General features: G+C 44.6%; 2 protein-coding genes across 2 annotated transcripts; both read right to left on the bottom strand.

Moving 5' to 3' along the window:
* Window positions 1–423: 423 nt before the first annotated feature.
* On the bottom strand, window positions 424–2,310 carry LOC136351118 (uncharacterized). The gene has a single exon (XM_066304006.1). The coding sequence runs from the start codon at window positions 2,295–2,297 to the stop codon at window positions 1,023–1,025; it is 1,275 nt and encodes a 424-aa protein (XP_066160103.1). The 5' UTR covers window positions 2,298–2,310; the 3' UTR covers window positions 424–1,022.
* A 13,778-nt stretch (window positions 2,311–16,088) lies between these two features.
* On the bottom strand, window positions 16,089–21,635 carry LOC4346476 (protein ENHANCER OF LHP1 1). The gene is made up of 12 exons (XM_015757073.3): window positions 21,235–21,635; window positions 20,026–21,140; window positions 19,751–19,927; window positions 19,540–19,653; window positions 18,470–18,574; window positions 18,124–18,258; window positions 17,985–18,040; window positions 17,806–17,911; window positions 17,557–17,673; window positions 17,357–17,483; window positions 17,143–17,273; window positions 16,089–17,024 (listed from the first exon to the last, which is right to left on the bottom strand). The coding sequence occupies exons 1-12, from the start codon at window positions 21,542–21,544 to the stop codon at window positions 16,461–16,463; spliced, it is 3,057 nt and encodes a 1,018-aa protein (XP_015612559.2). The 5' UTR covers window positions 21,545–21,635; the 3' UTR covers window positions 16,089–16,460.
* Between the last annotated feature and the right edge of the window lie 1,124 nt (window positions 21,636–22,759).

Genomic DNA, 22,759 nt, shown 5'->3' with positions numbered 1-22,759 from the left:
TTGCTTAGCAGCTTAACAGCGCAGCGAAGAGGTCTCAAACCATAGCCAAAAGCTTAGACAACATTGAGCCAACACTACCCTATCCAACACAGAATGAAACCAAAAGATCACTGAACATTCGCTAACTAAATTCCTGACGACAGCATCCAGTCTTTCAACTGCAGAACAAAAGCCAGCTACCACTTTATCTCTGTCCACCACTCAAACAGAATGCTCCTGGACTGTTACAAGAAAATGAATTTGTAAAGCGCCAAACTAGTATTTGAAGGGAACTTATGTTCAATTGACATCTTATTTCTTAACCACCAAATAGACTCAGTGCAGCAAATACATACAAAAGTTGCAAAAAGAAAAGAAAAAAAAAGATATAATCAACAGTTTGTTATTGTCTGCATAATTCTCCTCTCAAGAGTTGTTGAGAAGTAGGGGGTTCATCATTGAATAACTGCCATAAAAAACTTTGATTTTCATTGGAAGTCTACATATCCAAAGTCTTCTCATCCTTTGGTTTATAACCCATCTATGCGCCATGAAACATGAAACTTTATAGACATCTGACAGAAAATCACACCAAAATTTTCAAACACCCATCGAATTCTATCCTCCCCGTCTGCAAGCAGAACATTTGCCAGCAAAGCCATTAACTCATTCCGTTCTAGCATTTGCAGCTCCACGAATCCCAAAAGTGCCCTAAAAGGGATGTACCATTGTCCATCCTCACAGCAACCAAACACAGAGGTATTTGGTTCAGAACAAAGATCAAATAACTTTGTAAATCGACTACCACCTATACATCAGTCCACAATCTAGTGCTCCTGCTAAAAAGGAAATCGTCCAGAATCTAGTGCTTTTGTTTAAAAAATAATGTCCAGAATCTAGTGATTAGGCTTATACTTACTCTAACAGAAAATAGAAGAATTGCAATCTATCAAACAAATTAAACAGAGTATTACCTACTAAAACAGAGGAATTGCAATCTGGCAAACAAACTTAATATAATATTAGCTAGTAAACTGATTCCATCATCCAGATGGAACCTGAAGATCATTTGCATCATCCCAGCTAGGTGTCGTCAGAGGTGCCAAACGCAACAAGAATGGAAATGCAGGACCCCTGAAAGGTTCATCCGAACCGTTGCGAAACATCTCCAGCTTCATGGTGCTGAGATTGAGGACGAGAAGATAGGAATTAGATTTCCTGATGGACCAGAACTCCATGTAGACATAGCCAGCCTTTGCTGCCAGCACACGCACCCTCTTCATCCACTCCTCACTCCGCAGCTTCTTCAAGTACCCAAACTGATGCAACAATGAGATCTCCTTCTTAAGCAGCCATCCACCATTGATGGTGCCGCTGCCGCTGCTGCGGACCCAGAGCTGAAGGTTTTGCTCCTGGCTGGACACGAGGCAGAGCCCACCGTGCTCCGCCATGTCAGCGACGCAGTACGACTCCCCTACCTGAAACGGCGCCACGATGACTGTCCAATTCATGGTGCCCACATCGAGCAGCAAGATCCTCTCCACGTTCTTGTTGTTCTTGGTGTTCGACCGCCAGTACACGAACCGGCCGGCGGACATGCCGTCGCGGTCGGTGAAGCGGTAACACAAATCCGCCTCCGCGTCGAAGTCGAACAGGGTCCATTTGTTGGTGCGGGAGGAGAACATGGCGGCGGATGTGTCGTCACAGATGCCGATGACCCGGAACGAGGCGTCGGCGTCGTCGACGACAATGGCGTACCTGACCATGTGGAACGAGCAGCGGAAGGCTTGGGGCGGGCGGAAGAAGATGGCAGTCCGCGAGATGGGATCGTAGACGGCGAGGTCGAGCCCGTAGCGGCCGCGGGAGAGGAGAAGGCGGCCGCCGTCGCAGCCGCGGAGGCGCCACTCGTCGGAGTAGAAACCGCGGCCGTCGTCGTCGTCCTCGTCCGAATCGATATCGGGGAGGTCTTCGAAGAAGATATCGCAATCGGCGGCGGCGGATGCCAGATTGGGCTTACGGGCGGTGGTGCGGACGAAGTAGATGTTGGGGCAGTGGCGGGGGACGGGCTTGTCGCCGCGGTCGGTGAGGATGAAACCGACGAGCGGAGGACGGCGGAGCGGGAGGAAGCGCTGGAGAATGGCGGGGTCGGAGGCCGCGCGCCGCCAGCGCTTGCAGGAGAGGGCGGCATTGACGAGTGACGCCATGTTGGGGAGGCGAAGGAGTATCTTCCGGAGGAGGTCCACGCCGACGGCGTCGATCGGCGGCGAGGTCATCGGCTTCTTGACGCCGCCGCTCTCGCTTCTCACACACGGTTCCATCTCGTTCTCTCTTAGTAGAAGTCGCACCGTGGAGGAGTACGCATTTTATACAGTTGCCATTTCGGCGCGAAATACACTTTGGATTCCCGCCAAAAACTTTCCCAGCCATTTCTGCCGCCATATATGTTTTCGGTAATGGCATGATTCCGGGGTGTTTTTGGTAGTGGCAAGATTCGATAGTAGCAAAATTTTTGCTAGGTTATTGTTTGGAGACTAATTAAGCTTTGATAAGTATTGCATTGGAAGGAATGTCAAATAATTTGGCATGCCAATTTTTTTATTTAAACTACTCCACATTCCAAAATACTTCTATATTGATTTCTGCTCATATTTTGAATGTATGTACACATCTCTTCATCCAAAAACATTTTGGGAAACACGCAGAAATCGGTTGAGTTGGGCACCGTCATAACATAGACGGTTAGAATTTCAGACTCGCCATTTGATCGGTAGGCCTAATATATGAGCCGACATGGTGTAGATTCCGTGTGTGAGGCTGAGGAGTTAGGTGTGAGCGAAACCTACATGTGATTTTGAGCTAAAAGTATACGAGAGTCAACGTGATAAATTATATTGATGCCGGACATGAGTACATATAGACAAGATGCATCCTTATCTTTACAACCGACTTAAAGAAACATAATTACAAGAGAAATAGGGAAACCGACCAAGGAGATAATATTACAAATATATCTCTAGCACGAGCCACATAGAAACTTTATAAATAAATGACTTTTTACATATAAATTTTGTACATGGAAAACATTCTATATAGAAACTTTTTCCAAATAAAATTTATACATAGAAACAACCTTATACATAAAAACTTCACGTATAAAAACGTTAGAAATGAATTTGGGTTAATTGGATTAATGCCATTGCAAATTCTACAATTTAGAGACCCACCATTACTATTCACCTTTTAGAAACCATGCATTACAATTAGATGTGGTATTTTATAGAAATTGGATGTGATTGGACCCACATGCAGGCCATTATATTTTCGTATTGCCCAAAATGCCCCTACTATACTTGTTCTCTCCACCTCATTGACATGTGCCCCACACGGCATCCCCTCCCTCATCCCCATGAAGGCAAGCCTTCACTGGAGGATGAAGCCGAGCTCCCATGCTCGGACTGTCACAATGTCGTTAGAGTTGAAGGTGGTCATGGGCGGAGGAGAGGTCGATGAGGGTTGTGTCATAGCCTGTACCTCCACGTCAGACTGCAGCTCTGACGACACGGCGAGACTAGAGCTTTGGGATGCGAGCCATGGAGGAGGAGTACAATGGTGAAAAGGCTAGCAGCATGGACATGGTACACCGAGATGAGGAGGGAAGAATACGGGGATGGTGTTGAGGTCACTAGCATGATTTTCCACCCGTCGGCATGACTACTGGAACCTCTGCACATCGGATGCTCCGATGGTAAGGAGGAGGTCAAGAGTAGAGATGTGCTCCACGAAGATGAGGAGGGAGGTCGTGTCGAGGTCATCGACTCGAGTACTGGAGTCCACATGTTGGAGCACGACGGTGAGGTGGTGGCTGGTAGTAGGGACACGCCACATGGAGATAAGGGGGAAGGCATATAGGGATGGTGTCGAGGTCGTCGACACGATTCGCTGCCTGTCATAACCCCGGTGGAGCTGGAACGGAGTGCTTCTCAGCTTTCTGATTTGGCACGATGAGGAGGTTGAGCTTTGCCGACATCGCTTGGCGTCATGGGCTTCCTAAAACAGTATCTCCCACACCTATACCACAGCATCCGCCGTCGCGTAAGCCCTGCTAGAGCTCATCGTTTTAGGTGTGCATCTACAGTTATGTCCACGATCTTCAGCTCTTAGAGTATGTGCCATAGAACCAGGGCTGTCGATGAGGGTGTGCTAAGTGAGCGACCGATTTGGGTCCCAAAAAATTAGGGGGCCCAATTTTTTTATATTTTAATCTATGTCAATAACGTTCCGATGAATTTAAAAGCCTCTTGTTCTATTTTTACAAAGTCTCATTCACCCAATTGTTGATTTGGCTAGAAAAGGGTTTGTTTTATTCAGCTTTGATAAGTGTTCGATGGTAGTTTTATGGATGGCAATGCTAGTTATAATCAAATATTTATGGGTGAGGAAGACCTTCATAAGACTGCTTTTAGATGTCCTGGTGCAATCGGCTTATATGAGTGGGTTGTGATGACCTTTGGGTCGAAGAGTGCTGGGGCTACATATCAAAAAGTGATGAACTATATATTTCACGATCTAATCAGCTTATTGGTGGAGGTCTATATTGATGATGTAATAGTTAAATCCAAAGTGGTCAAAGACCATAAAGCCGATTTAAGAAATGTTTTCGAAAGAACAAGGAGATATGGTTTGAAGATGAATCGTACGAAATGTGCCTTCGATGTATCGGCTGGGCAGTTTTTGGGTTTCCTTGTTCATGAAAGGGGGATAGAGGTAACTCACAGTAGCAATAACGCGATCAAGGAGATCCAACCCCCAAAGAATAAGACACAACTGCAATCTCTGGTCGGTAAGATAAATTTCATCAGCCGATTCATTTCTAATTTATCAGGAAAGATAGAATCTTTTACGCCTTTGCTCAGGTTGAAAGCCGATCAGGAGTTTGTCTGGGGGCAGAGCAGCAAAAAGCCTTGGATAACATCAAGGGATGTTTGAGCAACCCACCGGTTCTGATTCCTCCACAAAAGGGGATGCCTTTCAAATTATACTTATCAGCCGATGAGAAGGCAATCGGTTTGGTCTTAGTCCAGGAGTTTGATGGCAAAGAAAGGGCAATTTTCTATTTAAGTAGAAAACTTTTGGACGCGGAGACGATGTATTCTCCAGTGGAGAGATTGCGCTTATGCCTATATTTTTCTTACACGAAGTTAAGGCATTACTTATTGTCCAATGAATGCATTGTGCTGTGCAAAGCCGATGTTGTCAAGTACATGCTATCGGCTCTAGTGTTAAAAGGAAGGATCGGGAAATGGATTTTCGCCTTACGGAATTTGACCTCCGATATCAATCACCTAAGGCAGTCAAGGGGCAGGCCATAGCCGATCTTATTGTCGAACACCAAAACGGCTCAATCGGCCTGGTATTCATAGTACCCTGGACGCTATTCTTCGATGGGTCCGTCTGCACTCACGGATGTGGCATCGGCTTAGTGATCGTGTCACCTAGGGGGGCAAGTTTTGAGTTTGCCTATACCATCAAGCCTTATGCAAATAACAATCAAGCCAAATACGAAGCGGTCCTCAAGGGGTTGCAGCTATTGAAAGAAGTTGAAGCCGATGACGTTGAGATTATAGGCGATTCTCTGTTGGTCATTAGCCAGCTGGTAGGGGAATATGAGTGCAAGAATGATACGTTAGTGATCTAGAATGAGAGGTGCCGGGAATTGATGGATTGTTTTTGGCTTGTGACAATGAGACATGTTTCTCGAGCGCAAAATGCTGAGGCTAATGATTTAGCTCAGGGGGCATCGGGGTACAAGCCGATGGCAAGGGATGTCGGGATAGAAGTCACTACAATTGCAGCCGATGACTGGAGGCATGACATATTTCAGTACTTAAAGAATCCCTCTCAATCGGCTTCGAGAAAATTGTGATATAAAGCATTGAGATATGTTTTATTGGAAGATGAGCTATATTATGGGATGATTGATGGGGTACTGCTCAAGTGTTTGAGTGCACATCAAACCAAGGTCATGATGGGAGAAGTACACGAGGGCATATGTGGCACCCATCAATCGGCCCATAAGATGAAGTGGTTATTGCGACGTGCTGGGTATTTTTGGCCGACAATGTTGGAAGATTGCTTCAGATATTACAAGGGCTGTCAAGACTGTCAGAAGTTTGGAGCTATTCAAAGAGCACCGACATCAGCTATGAATCCTATAATCAAGCCATGGCCGTTCAGAGGTTGGGGAATCGATATGATTGGCCAGATCAACCCACTATCAAGCAAAGGGCATAAGTTTATGTTAGTTGCCACCGACTATTTCACTAAATGGGTTGAGGTAGTTCCATTGAAAAATGTTGATTCTGGGGACGCAATCGAATTTGTTAAGGAACATATGATGTATAGATTCGGTGTGCCGCAGACCATTACGACCGATCAAGGATCTATCTTCGTATTGGATGAATTTGTTCAGTTTGCAGAGAACATGGGAATCAAGTATTGAATTCCTCATCATACTATGCGCAGGCTAATGGGCAAGCTGAGGCATCTAACAAAAGCCTAATTAAATTGATCAAAAGGAAGATTTTGGATTACCCTAAGCAATGTCATACCAGGTTAGCAGAAGCATTGTGGTCCTATCGGATGGCTTGCCATGGGTCGATACAACAGTTCCTCCTTACAAGTTGGTTTACAGGCATGAAGCGGTCCTACCAAGGGAGATCAACATCGGCTCAAGAAGGATTGCTTTGCAAGATGAGTTAACAGCCGATGAATACCGTAACCTCATGGTAGACGAATCGGAAGAATTGGTTCAATCCAGGCTACGCACATTGGAAAAAGTGATGAAGGATAAAGAAAGAGTTGCCCGTCATTATTACAAGAAAGTTGTGCCCAAGTCTTTTACAGATGGTGAGTTAGTTTGGAAGTTGATTTTGCCGATAGGGACCCGTGATAATAAATTCGACAAATGGTCACCAAATTGGGAAGGACCTTTCTGAATCTACAAGTCAGTTTATAAGGGAGCTTACATGTTACAAGGGCTCGATGGAGAAGTTTATGGAAGAGCACTCAACGGAAAATATTTGAAGAAGTATTTCCTAAGTATTTGGGTCAATGCATGATCGACTGGTTTGTGCCGATACATAATAGCCGATGTGCAAAGCATCGCCTCTAGATGGCAGATACGTGTATGATCGCCCTTAGAAGATTTCAGTACTATGGATCGGTTGATTTAAGCCGATACAAGATAGCCGATTTGTTTACATCGTCTTCAGATGGCCGATATATGTTATATATATCGCCCTTAGACCAATATAATTTTGTCAATCTTTTTCAACACTACAAAATTAAAGGAGCATATGTACACGGATAGGATTGAGATCCTTGAGAGAATTTGAAGTACGGATTTGCAAAACTTTCTAGGACAACCATTACGGACAAGATAGGGCCAACCAAAAGTATTATTAGCAAAATATTGTCAAAGCGGGCATCGTTGGCTCCACAGTCAGGGTACCATCACCGAAACTGAAGTTCCCTATCACCGAGGCTAAACTGCCCTAAGACCATGATATTTACAGACCCAAGAAATTTTGGATTGCTGTTGGTATTTCTTAACCTCACAGATAGAATCCGCAAGCGCACGAAAATACCGATGCAGCACTTCACCTGGGAGTATTCTTAGGTATCGATTTTCCACAGGGAACGTGTGTGTCAACTCTAAATCAGGTTCATCCAAGGACACGAAGTTACGGATAGGCAAAGGATATAGAGGAATCACCGGTGAGAAACAATGTCTACAGAAAGCTTAACTTCAATCCTAACGCGATACTTAGGGCACTAGCCAGCTCGCTGCTCCCAGATATCGCTCTACTGCGCACCCGGACAGGGAGGACTTTAATGATATTGAGGGTTGTTACCACCTCTACACCCACCTCACACCTACTGTGAGATGCGTAGCAAACACTGGAAATCAACTACCTAGACACAGCATCTACGCAGTTAATAACTACTTTCGTGTTTATAACTCACTAAAGCAATCACTATATTATAATGAACTATAGTGAACAATGATCCTACACGCTAATTAGGAACTAACCAAGAGATAATTCTCACCAAGCAAAACTAAATTACTCAAAATATATTTATATTATAATTAGAGTAATTAATAGAGCAGAAAGAAATAAGAAGTGGATTACCGACAACTCCGGAACTCCTCCGACTTCTTCTACTCTACTCTATCCCTAATCTAGTATGCAATAAAGTACAATAGAGCCTCTTGTAATTCAGCTCATGCTTCAAGTGTGTGAGAATGAGAGAGGAGAGGGGTATTTATAGTGTAAGCTTTCATGGGAATGTGGAGATCCTCCATGGAATCCAAAGGGCATCTCTTTTCTCCTCTTCACACGTGTCCATGACGGTTTCTGTAGGTACAACCGTCATTGGGAAGTCGTTATCCACCGAACGCAACCTGGGCCTGGGCCAGCGGCCTCCGTAAGAGTTCGGCTGAACCCGGGACGACTCCGTCGGCTCCGATTTTCGTCCTGGACACTCATTTTGGGCCCCTCATTCTGTTGGTATGGATGGAAGGCCTATTTGGAGGTGTTTAATTGGGTTTCTGGGTCCAAAACTCCATATGTTCGGATACGTGTTTGTTTCTCCTCCTCCAGGTATATTTCTTCTCAACTGAGGTAGTTTGTCAGTTGTCAACTGCATACGAATATACACCAACACTCGTGGAAATTGTTAGAAATAAACCCTACCACTATGCTTAAATTTTGTATTCAACAACCGTCAACAATTGCGTTAATCACACGCAGGCGAATTTGGTCTATCTCGTCTAAATCCTCCTGATCTTGCTCTGTGGTCCCTGGGATCTCTTTGGAGGACTTGACTAGATTAGCCAAGTGTTTGAGGGAGGCTTTCAGTTTAGACCTTTGCTCCTCGGTGGCATGTGGCAAGTTCTTGATCTTTCCTTCTACAGACAATATATCGGCTCGGCATTGCTGCAGCTCTTCGACCAGTGCTGCCTCTTTCACCTGCAAAGTGGCAAGTTCGTGCTCCATCGGCGATAGGGCAATAGCGAGTTGATCTAAGATTGCTTTGTCTTCAATTATTTGCTTCTGGCAAGTGTCGATCGTGGCATCCAAAGCCTGGGCTTCGTGAGGATCGGCTATCCTCTTTGTGGCCCGATGACATTGCTTCTCATATTGCTCCAGGAAGGCGGCCGAGGCTATCTTGTTGGATAAATCATCTGGAATTCGATCCTGGATCTCCTGGAAGCGTTGTCAGATCGGCCCACAGTTTGTTACAAGGGTGTCCAAAGAGGCATTGAGCCGATCGGCGATTTCCACCAATAGGGCCCTAACTTCATCGGTTATCTGAGCTCCCTCGGGGCTATTTCCCTCACCCTCATTTAAAAATTCTTTAACGTCAAAGGAGAACATGTTGGACAGATCCTGTAGGAAGAGATGGGTTAGGCATGGATAAATATTAGCCGACGATCAAGCTTAGAAGTGGGGGAAGTACCTTAGCCTTAGAAGAGGTGGATGTAATTTCTTCGGTAACGGCTTGGACAGACGGAGCAGCTTGAGCCGATGGGGACGGTTCTTGTGCCGATGGGGCCGATGGGTCTATCAACGATGACGCTTTCACCTACAATAGGGAAAAGGACGGGTTACAAAGAGGCCATGAAGAAGACAAACATTTTTGGCAAAGCTGAATATCAACCTTGCGAATGGCGTGACGAATTCTGGTTGGTGGGGATGACGAGAGAGAGGGCAGGATATTGTCAGCTAACGCTTAGGCACTTGTCCCAGCAGAATCATCGGCCTTAGCCCTCTTGGGTGATAACCCGGCAATTCTCGAAGAAGGATCCTTGCGTTTGCCAAAATTTGGGAGATCGGCAGCCGGGACCCCAGTAAGAGTCTTCATGAGTGTTTCAATTGAAGGAGCAGAAGAAATGATCGGGGAGGGCAATATCTTGGTAATCCCTCTGGAATGCTTGAGAACCTGGGCATAGAAAATTGGCCGATCACTCAGGCTGCGTTTCGGTGCCAGTGGTTTTGATATCTGCAAAAAAGGAAAAAGGGAGCAAAACAAGTTAGATCACGGGGGCATAATCTAGTCGGAAGTAGATTGCGGCCTACCTTGATGCGGTTATCAATCTTGGTAAGATAATAGAATGATGGAGCAGAGAAGAGGTGTTTTGACCAATCCGACCACCAACTGTCAAAGGTGACATGCTTAAACTGATAAAGTGTAAAATCGCCAATATCGGCTGAGACTTGGAATTTGCATTCTAGCGGTTTCTTCATGACATCGGCTGATGATACTTCACATCTTGGCTCTACGACTTTCAGTAAAGGGAGACTGATGGGAAGCTGGCCAAGCCCCAGTTGTCTTGCAGCCGATGTTGGGTGATAACACTCATAAGAGAAAGATTATCTTCCCTGAGACACACCTGTAGGAAGAACACAGGGAGAAATTGTTGCTAAGCAATTCCCCATTGATGATGAATCTTCTTTTATCATTTAGCCTGCTTAGATCTGGGGGGGGGGGGGGCTAATGGTGATCGATCGCCAGGGCGATCGCCCAGCGATCAGATTCGCCCCCCTCCCCCCTATAGGCAATACCTCCTCCCACTTCTCCCCTTCCTCCTCCCCTTCTTCTCTTCCTACTACAGTACACCACAAAAAATTTAAAAAAAAAACAAAAGTTAGAAAAATTTATGTATAGAAATACTATATATAAAAAATTTGAATTCAAATTCAAATTTGAATCGGGTATGTAAACTTTTGACTTATAAACTTTGGGTCTATAAACTTTAGGTGTATAAACTTTAGATGTATAGAAATACTATATATACAAAAAATTTGAATTCAAATTCAAATTTGAATCGGGTATGTAAACTTTTGACTTCTAAACTTTAGGTCTATAAACTTTAGGTGTATAAACTTTAGATGTATAGAAATACTATATATAAAAAATATCAAATTCAAATTTGAATCGGATATATAAACTTTTGACTTATAAACATTGGGTCTCTAAACTTTAGATGTGTAAACTTGTGGTGTATAAACTTTAGGTGCATAAATTTACTAAAATAGGGAAGTAATGCGGTGCCAAAAAAAAGAAACCAGGTGGAGGGAGGGAGGGGGAGGGGGTGCGAATTGATCGCTACCCCCATCGCTAGGCGAGCAATCTCTGATTAGCATTTCTGGCTCAGATCTAGATCCATTGGGAGATTGAACTCGGTGTAGGCATCATAGGCAAAGAGAACATCAGTAGCATTGTTGTTGTAAAATATGTCGAACCATGTCTTGAAACCTTCAACGGATGGCTTGACACCATGGTAAACTGAAGCTGCTTCCCTATAAGACTTGCACGACCGGGATTCTGATTGATCTTCATTAGAGTCATATTTGGGGAAGGCCGATTCAAGCAGGGAAGGTCTGTTGGCCACGGTGTTGGTGTGAATTGTCAACCACAGCTGAATGAACCACCAAGGGCCCCCATAACTGACCGGTTTATTTAGAAGTATACCGGCTGAGGAAACATGTAACATCTGATAAGTTGCCCCTAGGAGGTATCGGCCAAGAGGAATTTTTTCCTTTCTCACCAGGGCTTCAGCGAAGTGAAGGAAGTTCGCAGTCGGTGCACAAGTAGACCCATAGAAAACAAACCTCTCAAGCCATAGGGAAAGAAAGGCAGCATGTTCCTCATCCGAAACTAGACCAGTCTTCCGATGGTCGACGATGAAGCCTGACCAACAATTGTTCTTCTTCTTTGTGTTCAGTTGATAAGAGCATTTAATGTCCAAGTCAAAAGGATTAGTGGACGAAAGGATGTCCAGGCCTGTTAGCATCTTCACATCAAGCAAAGTGGGAGTCATAGGTCCCTGCCTCAAGATAAAAGCATTCAATGTATCAGACCAAAAGCAGCCGACAGCGGAAAGTAGGGGCTCATCCTTTTTTATGTCTGCTATAGATAAAGCCAGGCATTGCGCTATTCCTACTTTCTCCCAATTAGATCGCTTAGCAGCCACCATCCTCTTGTACCATGACTTGTACCCTTTCAACTTGGACGGCCAAGACCTAAAGGTCGATTTCCATTGAGCTAAGTCTGGTTTGGTCTGCTTGAAGGGGATCCTCTCCGTTTCAGCGTTGATAAACTCGGTGGGATCCGGATCACCCATCGGCCCAAGGAAAAAGTATGTGGAATTCCAGAAGGTGGGAATCAAAAGATGATCCCTGGAATGCTGGCAGAAGGAAAGAAGGAATCGGATCACCGAAGATCCAAAGAAGATTGAGGGAATTGCTCAAAGTAACATGGAGCTTGCCTCGGGGATCTCCGCCACGTATGCCATCGCCATAGGTCCGAACAAAGTTGGCGGGGTGGAGGAATTCGCCGATTGAGGAACGATCACCAAGAGATTAGGGATTGCTACAGTGGGGGCTTCACGGGGAATAATGACCGAAAGCGGTAAAAAAGGGAAGCAGGGCGGCGTAAGTAGGATCCCAAGACGGTGATCACTATTTAAAAGGGCGCGGTAACGGCCGAAACGGAAAAGAAACCCTAGATGCGAATGGAAACAGAATCGAGCAAATCCGCAACATCGCAAATATCACAGACTTGGGAGGCATGTGTTAACGACCAAAATTGGTAAATCATAATTGGATCCGAAGTCAGAACCAAAGCGGATTTGGAGGAACTCCATAATCACGGAAACAGAACCCGCATCGGCTACGAGTTGCATCAGCTACCGTCTGCATTGGCTGATACCAAACCAGATAGGGAGAAGCCGATACAGCCGATCCCGGCAAGGCAATCATGAGACCATTATCGAGATCGGTTCAAGTGCTACACAAGTATTGGCAAGTGTGGATTGAGTCTGGAGAAGGTAATTGTATCTATTAATTAGGATATTTTGATAGTTTCCTTATAGATATTTTCGGTAAGAGTCCGCCTAAGGGACTTGTTCGTATTTTTGAGTTGTAATAGAGATAGAGTTGTGTCCAGCAAGGACATATCATGTTTTTTGTGTATAAATATGACCCGAGACCATGTAAACAAACAACATCAAGTTCAATACACTCTCGGTGCATCGCCGCCCTTTTTACTTTTCTTTGTTTTCGACGAGTTCTTGCTTTCGAGTTGGGCTGCATCGATTTCAATCTCTGACAAAGAGGTAAAGCTTGTTATAGCGGCTTGAGTTCTAGGGGCTAGTGCTTACATCTTTATAACACTCTAGTCCCGCCTATGTAAACCGCCGAGTTATCATATATGCTATATAATCTAGTTCGATCTAGCTATATAATCTCATCGGCTAGCCTCTATCATCGAAAACAGCCGATAAGGTTAAATAGCTGCGACGAACTAGATTATATAGTATATCTACCATCTCGAAAAGGCTTTCATAAACTTGTTTAGATCTTATGTTTCTCTATGTACTTGATGTTGCATCGGTTATGTTTGATCTGTTAAGTAACATTCAGAACCATAATATCTAGCTTGTCTTATGGTTATCGATAGAGATAGCATCGGGGTTTCAGCCGATCTTACCTGATTTAGTTATCTCGTTCCTCATATGCTTACTTGATATGCTAAATCTGCCATTTACATTAAGATCTCATTTGGGCCAAATATATTAAGCCTGCTATCAGTCTGTTAGGTTACCCTGACACTGGATTGATCTCTGTTTAGCGTATTTGATCTATATCGAAAACTTAGTATAAAGTGGTATCAGAGTACTAGCTGGTACACGTTGGGTTTGCATGTCGGCTATGCTGTGAGTATATATAATCCCTGCCTTAAAGCGTTCTTGGATTCAAGTAGTTTATACTGTCTCGGTGCGCTGACCGATCTATCCTAATCACTTGGTTTAAGAGTATTTCAAAGCATAGATTATATATTACTGATATCTATAGCCGACAGAGCACATTCAATTATCCCTTCGCCATACACTACTTGGCCGATCTGATCTATATTGCATCGGCCCGGTATAAACGATACGTCATCGACAAACCAGCCGATCGGCTATCGTTTATAGATTTAACTTTGGTTCTTTGTTTCTTGTTGGTTGCAGGATCAAACCAACTGACACGTCCTAGACTCGAAAGCGATCTCTTTAGATCTGCACTAGAGTAAAGCAAATCTCTCAGGCCAGCACGTGTTTTCCACGTCGACAAGGGGGTGGGTAGGGAAAAGGGCAGGAAGACCCCTACGTTGTCACCCAGCAGCCGCCCGCCTCCATTTGCGCGCCCCGCCCTGCAGCTGGGGATGCTGCTGCCGTCTGCCACCAACGCGGCGCCAGCTCGACCCGGACGACGAGGTGGGGGAACGGGTGGGAGCGGAGAGGGAGAGAAGGAAGCCCCGCCACCGCTCTCCTCCATCTCTGCCGAGCCGCGCCGTCAGCTGGGGTCACTGGCTCGCCGCCGCCCGCCTCCAACGTCGCGCTGCCCAGCCCCGCATAGGACAACGAGGCCAGGGGAACAGGAGAGAGGGGGAGAGAGATGGAGGAGAGCTCCGCTGCCGCCGTCCCTGCGGCTGCCAAGGGTGCGCCGCTCGTGCGGTGGCGTGGCGGAGAAGAAGTTAGCGGCGGTGGTAGGGATTGGCAGCTAAATAGACAGGCCGGCTACTCTAGTATCACAGTCTCACATAAGCCCTGTGGGTGATTTGTTGAACCAGGTTTAACTTCACCAGCATGGATATAGCGTGAATTTTCAGCTTGTTGTTTCGAGGTGAAGTGCACTACGATCTTGAAATGCCTGATCAAATATGTCTATGCAGCTAATTCATCTACCTGTGATGTTTAACTTTCATTTGCTCAGAATGTCTCGTAATACAATGCCAACAAATGTAGGTCTTTCAGGAAAAGAAATGAAACAATGTCTCGTAACAATGCCACAACAAATGTGGGTTTCAGAAAAACTAAACAGATTGTCTCCAATATGCACCCAGTTGGAAAGAAATAAAGAATAGCAAAGCATTCAGACAATTTGCGTCAACAAGAGACCCTTTTCTGATCTTTCAAAGGCCTGTTTTCGTCATGGGCTATAGAATACTGTCTTAAGTAATCCCCAGTAGCCATGGTTCACTCCCATAGTACATAGTATTTCTGCTACATTCTATAGATTCAGAGTATCGTGCAAGACTCCACACTTCATTACCATATGCTTCAACTGGTGGAAGCAAAATTCCATGCACATTGGATACTCTTTCTTCAAGCTTAATTGTTTGTAACAATTGTGTATCCCCTATTTTCACGCAGCAACACACAGGGCATCAACTAGATGTACGTGGACCACTGAGGCCAAACGACAGCGCACGACCACTGAGGCCAAACGACAGCGCACCGCACTATCAAATATCAATGGCCTAATAAACCACGTTTCATCTATCATCCATCATCCATCCACACATTCAAATAGGCCATGGTGACTAATTTCAAAGTTTAGTGTTTGAGTTTTGAAATTTCCTCCCACAACCTTCTGGGCTTCTTGCCATTTTGTATCTGAAAGGTGTGCCATTTATTTAGCATTTTCCTTCTAAATATTCACATTATATTTATTTATAGAGTATTTTTTTTAAAAAACAAATCACATGTATTATGACTTGTGGTACATAACCACATATTGAAACATTGTTTTTTAAAGTAGTGAAGAGTTAAACTTACAAGCTTAATCAATAAACCAATAATTATATATTTCATATAGACTATTTTAAAATTGTAATTTTAAGTAGATGTGTGCACGGCTTATATATGAGTGGGGTTTTGTGAAACTTTAGATCTATAATACCTAAGGTTATTTGTCACAAGTCATAATACCTAAAGTTATATGCACTTTAATCAAAAAGCATAGAGTTTATTGAAACGTGAAGATCTGAAGACCATCCTTGATTCAGGTTTAATAGAGTGACCATCCTTGATGTTTGGAGATGGTGCTGTACTGTTGCACGTTGTCTCTAAAGGTTTATGAACATGAAACATGACCAAATAACCCCGTACAACACTTAACTGCTATGAATTTTCCATAAAAGACAAATGTTCCATTGGTGTTTAATTTAAGGATCTCATTGTTCATGTGTATCACCTTTGATCCTAGAGGACCCAGTAGCAAGTTGCAACATATTTTAAATTTTTAATCAAGGGATTTACAGCCAACCTGCGCACTCCATTATATATCTGTAGGAGATACATAAATCCTAAATATAATCAGACGAAAATGTAATTGTATATCAAAGCAATCAACAAAAGGAACAAGCAAACTATCTAAACAGGTTTACTATCATACATTGTGTACCACCTCATAACTAGAAATTAAGCTCTGAAGCCATACACAAAAACGTAGCTCAAGAAGTAAATAGTGATTTTCACCTACATTATCACAACTGAAATGAAAAATATAAGCACAGATATGTCAGTAAAGGTGGAGGATACCTAACTGCTGGTTTGCTCCCGAAGATCATGAGATAATGACAAGCAGTTACACTTTCACCTTCTTGCTGTTAGCTTTGTCAACCTTCTCATTTTCGACCTTCATCTTCTTGATGGAATCAAAAAGGGATGATGGCTGTTCTTTGCTTGATGAGGATTTCGCGAAGGGGTTAACTGGCCGCTGAGGCTGTACACCATTGCAGCTATCGACGCTCTTGTTTTTAAGGCCAACCTGACCACTGCCTCCCTTTGGGTTCTGATCAACTGTAGTTGCATGTGATGCTCCATCATTATCTTTCTTCGTTTTTACACCCATTTCACTGTTTTTTGGAATTTTAACTAACGGAGTTTGTGCAGGTGAAACCTTTGTACTGATTTCTTTCAAATTGTCTGCTTGTTCTACCTCTGCCTTGTTTGATTCAGTTGGATTGCTTCGTTGGGCGGCAGGATTCAGTTTAGGCAATGTAGGTAACTTCAAGCTGTTTCCATTTTGCACAACCTTAGCTGGTGGGACTGCTTGAGTGCTCAACGCTGGTGATGGTGAGTAGTTTGTATTACTATTGGAGAAAACACCAGATGTATTGGCAATTTTTGCATTGTTTAGCATCATCTCCTACAAGAAGCCATTGCATAACCTTCAGTTGAACATATGATAAATTCTTAAATATTGAATGTGCCATTTTTAGAGTGCTAAAAGTACGCAGGTTCAGTATAAGGGTTGTGAATTTCACCTCGAGTATGGCACTGAACCTTTCTTGCAATATGGGAAGTTTTAAGCGTGTAACAAGCATCAATGCTCCCTTCATTGACTTCTCCAGTGTTAGTAATTTTGCAAGCTCGGTAGCTCGTACAAGCTTATCACCTTTTGAAATCAAGAAATAAAACAAGAAATAATTTAATGCAAAGCACTATTTATGGGTAAAAAGCATAGTTCAAGTCTTGTACCATTGCAGCAGCTGGAGATGAGCCTCAAGATGCACCGGTCAAGTGCAGCCTCCATGTTGAATGCTTCATCATCTAATGCAATCGTGTCCAGACCCAAAGCAGCCATTTCTTCTATTTTCTTTTGAATCTGAGATAAACAGCAACGATTAAAAACAATATCACAGATACTGCCCTTCAAAACTGAAAGAAACACAGTGCACCTGTGAGAGATGCAGTTTCCTCATCATGAATTCAGTTTCCAAACTATTGGCACCAAGGTCAGATGATGCAAGAGGAAATGACAGCTCAAGTATTGTCAAAACAGGTTTGGGCATCACCTGATAAGATCAGTCAAAGACGTCAAACGACAAACAAATTTCAATATTTGAGAATTGCATATAGAAGTACTATTTTTGTTGGAACATCAACACTCAAAAGTTGTACACATGAGAAGTTGCATTTAGGCATACCTGTGGATAGGACTCCGGGGACTTGCATAGAATGCAGAATATATTATTAGCATCTAAGCCCACCACCCAGTGGCTTTCATCTTCGGATTTTCTTGCCTTGATTGAACTGCAGTTGGATATAATTATTAAGTGTGCTTTGGTAGTAGTAAAATGCATAACCTGTCAGGCAGATACTATACCTAAATATTGGAATCCAGCTTCCACCGAATTGACCAGAAAAGACCCTCAGTATTCCCTAGAAATAACAATATTCAGTTTAAAACTCCCATGATATAACTAAAGATATGTTGAATTGTTGACAGTGTTCATTGGTCATACCTTGGAATCAAAGGAACTAAGTTCACCATTCTCACTGAAACCAAACCAAGATAATTTAGAGGCAGGAGTTAAAACAAGTCGGCTGGACAATGATTGAGCACATTCAGATATCTTCAGTACTTTAACATCCAGCACCTGAAAGGGTTAATCATGAACAAATCCATGTTTCAATTCAGAATCTTGTAGTACCATTTCAACCATCAGTTCATATGTACTGTGAATTGGTTCACACGATTGGAATCATGGTACACTAGGAGGTGCTGACAATCTGATAAGTGATAGCTAGCTACAACATATATCATCACTACACAAAGCTCCAAAAGTCAAACGAACATATACTGAATACCTGGTCTCCTGATGAAAGACAATCTGAAGCATGAGACACAATCGCTAGCTGATCTCCATGGCCTGCCGCAGTAACCACTGGGCCACCGACTGAGAGGATATGCATCTGAAAATCAAGAGATGTGTTTGACAAAACTTAAAGAGTTTTTAATTGGGCCACGGACCGAGGATATGCATCTGAAAATCAAGACATGCTAGGTAAAAGTACAATATAAAATGAGTAAATTAAATTGAATTTTTCCCACTTCAAGTAACAAACAGGGAATGATGTAAATCAGATTCATGAATGCTTATGTAACCCCCAGCTCGCATGTATCAAGAAAAACCATCCAAGATTAGTAATATGTAGTTTGGCTTTGCTATGTAAGTCACGACCAATGTCATGAACAGCATTTTTAATGATCTAAAAATGTAAATGTGTTCCGTAGACCACTTCTTGGTGAGAAATGGTGATAAAAGTTACTAGTATCTACATGGAAAGTGCATTCCCTGAATTATTTTCTTGAGTGCAAAAAGTCAAAGTTATAATTCGTGCCCCACAAGTTATAATTCATGAGTGGTTACATAGTACAACAATTTCTGTGCTTCTGATGGTTAGGGCGGGACAATTTCGGCTGTACATTGGATGTAGAAATAAAAAATGGTTTCAGCATTTAAATGTTGGTAGTATAGAATGTTTCCTTGACCAATAAATTTAATTGGAAACATGTCGAGAGTCGCATGAATCTAATTTTCTTCTATAACATTAATTGTTTTTAAAATACTATAAATTCTTTTGTTAATACTTCACAGCTATTTTGGCCTTATGAAAGCTCTAGTAGATAGCACTGAAAAAAACTAAAGCAACCTGGTTTTTTGGGTATTACGGAACTAATAAGGAGGCAGTTTTCTTTCAGGAAAAAAATGAACTTCACAAACTGATTACCAGGCACAACCTGGTTTTTTGGGTATTTCGGAACTAATAAGGAGTCAGCTTTCTTTCAGGAAAAAAATGAACTTCACAAACTGACTAACAAGTATATTCATCAGGAAAAAAGGACTTAAATACAAAGCTTGAGGAAGTTACAAAACCTGCAACCCTCCCTCTGTGAAAATGCGCAGAAAATTTAAAGTTGTAACTGCAGCGACCCATCCAACACCAACAGCCACAGCCTTCACTTCTTCTCCCTCAAACCTCATTGACCACTAAGTAATTTTCAAATTAGTCCAGTAAGCACCAAAGTGGTAAACTTCAACCCTATCTCAGAAGCTGGCAAACAACAATTTCATTTAGTTAACTTACCTCACTGTTGCCTGCCCAACTACTGAAAGGGCGGTACATAAGAGTGCTCATATTCTTGTCACCCTTGCATGGATTTGCAAAGACACTTCCTGATTCATTCAGTGCAGCCATTGTGAAACCAAAATAATCAGTCATCGAAGGAACTCTAGGACCTCTTCCGGTGTCATGGAAGTCTACCTGAAAAACAAAGTAACTTCGGATGGTTTATTCACATCCAAGCTGCAAACAAGTAGAGGATACAATGGCTTATAAGATAGAGGGTGAGAAGATTTTACCTCTACATGTGAATGCCCCTCATTTTCGATAGTAGTGATACTTCCAAGCATATTGTAGGCAAGGAAATTTCGCTTGCCAGGTTGAGGTGGTGTGGACCCAGGCTGAAATGCAGTTTGCATTCTTGCTGTAACCAGTCTTACTGAAGTTGCTGAATCACCTATTGCCTTATCAGCAACCTCCTTGTTATCTCTATGTGTATCTTTCATTCTCTTGCGTGACTCCATCTGAAGTATCAGATCCTCATCTTCACTATCTCCATTTGAGTGATCATGATAGGTTGACTTCCTCCTCAATCTCTTGTGGTTGAATGGACCTAATTCACCAAGACTTTCATCATCATCATCATCATCCAGTCCACCAGAGGTACTCGGCCTCTCCTCATCATCCTCGTCATCAAACAAAGGAACCTTAGTAGAGTTCAGGTCAGGTGCACCCTCTGTGGGCGATTTCAAAGTCGACGGGATGACCGATTCCCAAATGCCAAATCTGCCAGTTACGTCGATCACTGCTACAGCATTACTTTCAGGTTTCCAAGCCAAGCTACATATCCTTTCATCGAACTTCTGCCTCTCAACATCCTGCTTTGACTTCACATCCCAGATCAGAACCTGCTTATCCAATCCAGCAGTGACTAGGTACCTCCCATTTGGAGACCAGCAGAGACTACACACTGGTTGCTCATGCTCCCCTTTCAGAGTGAACACCTCCTCACCGGTGTCCCTATCATACATGACCACATTATTCCTCAATCCCGGAACAGCAAGGAACTGCCCATCAGGGCTCCAGCACAGGGCATTGTTGATTGAGTGGTCTGAACCAAATGTCGGCGCAATCCGCTTCAGACTACGGGCTTCAGTCCCCGTGCAGAGATCCCAGAAGATGACTGTGCCGAAGGTGTCAATTGATGCCAAATAATCGTTTCTGGGATCGAAAGACAACCCGGTTACCGATCCCTTGTGGCCCTTGAGCACTTTGGAGATGGTGTTGTCGATGGTGGCAATCAACTTGATGCCGTCGTCGTCTCCGGCCGCCGCCAGCAGAGTCCCCTTCTTGTTGAAGGCCAGTGACCGGATCGGCAGGGTGAACCGGGCGATATTGCTCTGGAACACCCCCTCTGGAAGGAAATCCGAAGCAAAATTTCACAAATATAGCCGTGGAAATGACGGAGATTAGGAGAAATTGCATCCGGGGCAGTCAGATCTAAGAACCTGGGAAAGAACAGAACTTGACGGAGTGATCGATGGAGCCGGACGCCAGCGACGCGCCGGAGCCCGGCGCGACGGCGAGCGCCGTGACGCCATCCTTGTGAAGCCGGATCGTGGAAAGCGCCGCCGCAGCCGCGGAGCCCGAGCTCCGGCCACCGGCGGCGGCGACCGCAGCGGCGTCATGGATGAGGATGGCCACGTCGGCGGCGGATGCGGTGACGACATGCTGCCCGCCTTGGCCCCACGCAACGGAGCAGAAGACTGGCGAGCCGGCCTTGTGCGCCTCTCGGAGCTTCACCGCGCGCCCTTTCATGGTGACACCGACGACGACGACGAGAGATTCTTCACCCACGAGGCTGAAGCTATGGTGGCGGCGGGTGTTCAGGAATTTGTTAGGGGTTTCCAGAGATTGACGATACGCGGGGTGGGGTTTTGGTTGCAGACATTTTGGTGGGTTTTGGCGCGTCCCCCCGCGCGGGAAAGGACGTTTGGCGGGAAGCTTTTGGTGGAGTACCGCGGGAAAAATACACCGAATTTCACGGCCGCAGTGGCGGAGGTAAGGTAGGGATATTTTCAAAAATAAACTCAAAAGGAATATATGTTTAACTATCGCATTTCTTAGCTGAAATATCATTGCTAACCATCACAATAAAAAAAATTGTGCTTTTTAGTCAAAGTCCAGCACGTTATATACTTTTGGATTTTTTTTTCCTTGTCCCAGCATTGCTCTTGCGCGGGCGGCTGGCGGCAAAACACCGCCACCTTCCTCACTCTTTCTTGCTGCATCGCCACCGTCGGAAACCGAGCGGCCAACCAAGAAGGCGGTGGCAGGCAAAACAAGTTAATGACGCTTCTTCTCGGCACGGGAGGTGGAGTGGCATGCACCGGTGGGTAGAGTACTCGGCGCGGCCAATTTGGCCACGCCGGATGCGCATCTAGCCCTCCTGCAGCAAGATTGGGAGCGGGCAACTCCGGCGGTGCCGAATCCCTCAACAGCAATGGCGCTCGCGGTGACGGCGGCCCGGTGGAGGAGCGGGGCGGCACAGGGCGACATGACGAAGCACGGTCATGGTCGATGGCGGAGGACGAGGACAATGCAAGTGACGGTCGGACGACGAGGCCGGCGCGTTTGGCAGCGGTGGAGGCAAGGAGGTCGTCACCGAAGAGGCTGACGTGGCGTGGAGGAGGCTCCGTTGCCGAAAGGCTGGAGCGGGCGTTGGCGATGACAGGGAGGCTATTGCAGTGAATCCGGCGGCGGCTGAGGCCAACCGAGAAGGCGTGCAGAGAGCACAACACGGAGGCTCGTAGCTGGCGAGCGCGGCGCAGAGGCTACCGCTGTGGGAGGATGGAGGCAACGGCAATGCGACCAAGCTGGTCGTTGGACACGAATAGTCTAGTCGAGGCGGCGATGACGGTAGCGCCATGAGGTGGGTGTTGAAGGCTACAACGATCTCTTTTCTAAGCGTTAGTCGAGGCGGCGATGACGGTAGCACCATGAGGTGGGTGTTGAAGGCTACAACGATCTCTT

The sequence above is a fragment of the Oryza sativa genome, chromosome 9, assembly GCF_034140825.1.
Source record: "Oryza sativa Japonica Group chromosome 9, ASM3414082v1".
NCBI classification, from domain to species: Eukaryota; Viridiplantae; Streptophyta; class Magnoliopsida; order Poales; family Poaceae; genus Oryza; species Oryza sativa.
The sequence above is the reverse complement of the archived record's forward strand: the minus strand, read 5'-3'. Positions and strand labels throughout refer to the sequence as shown.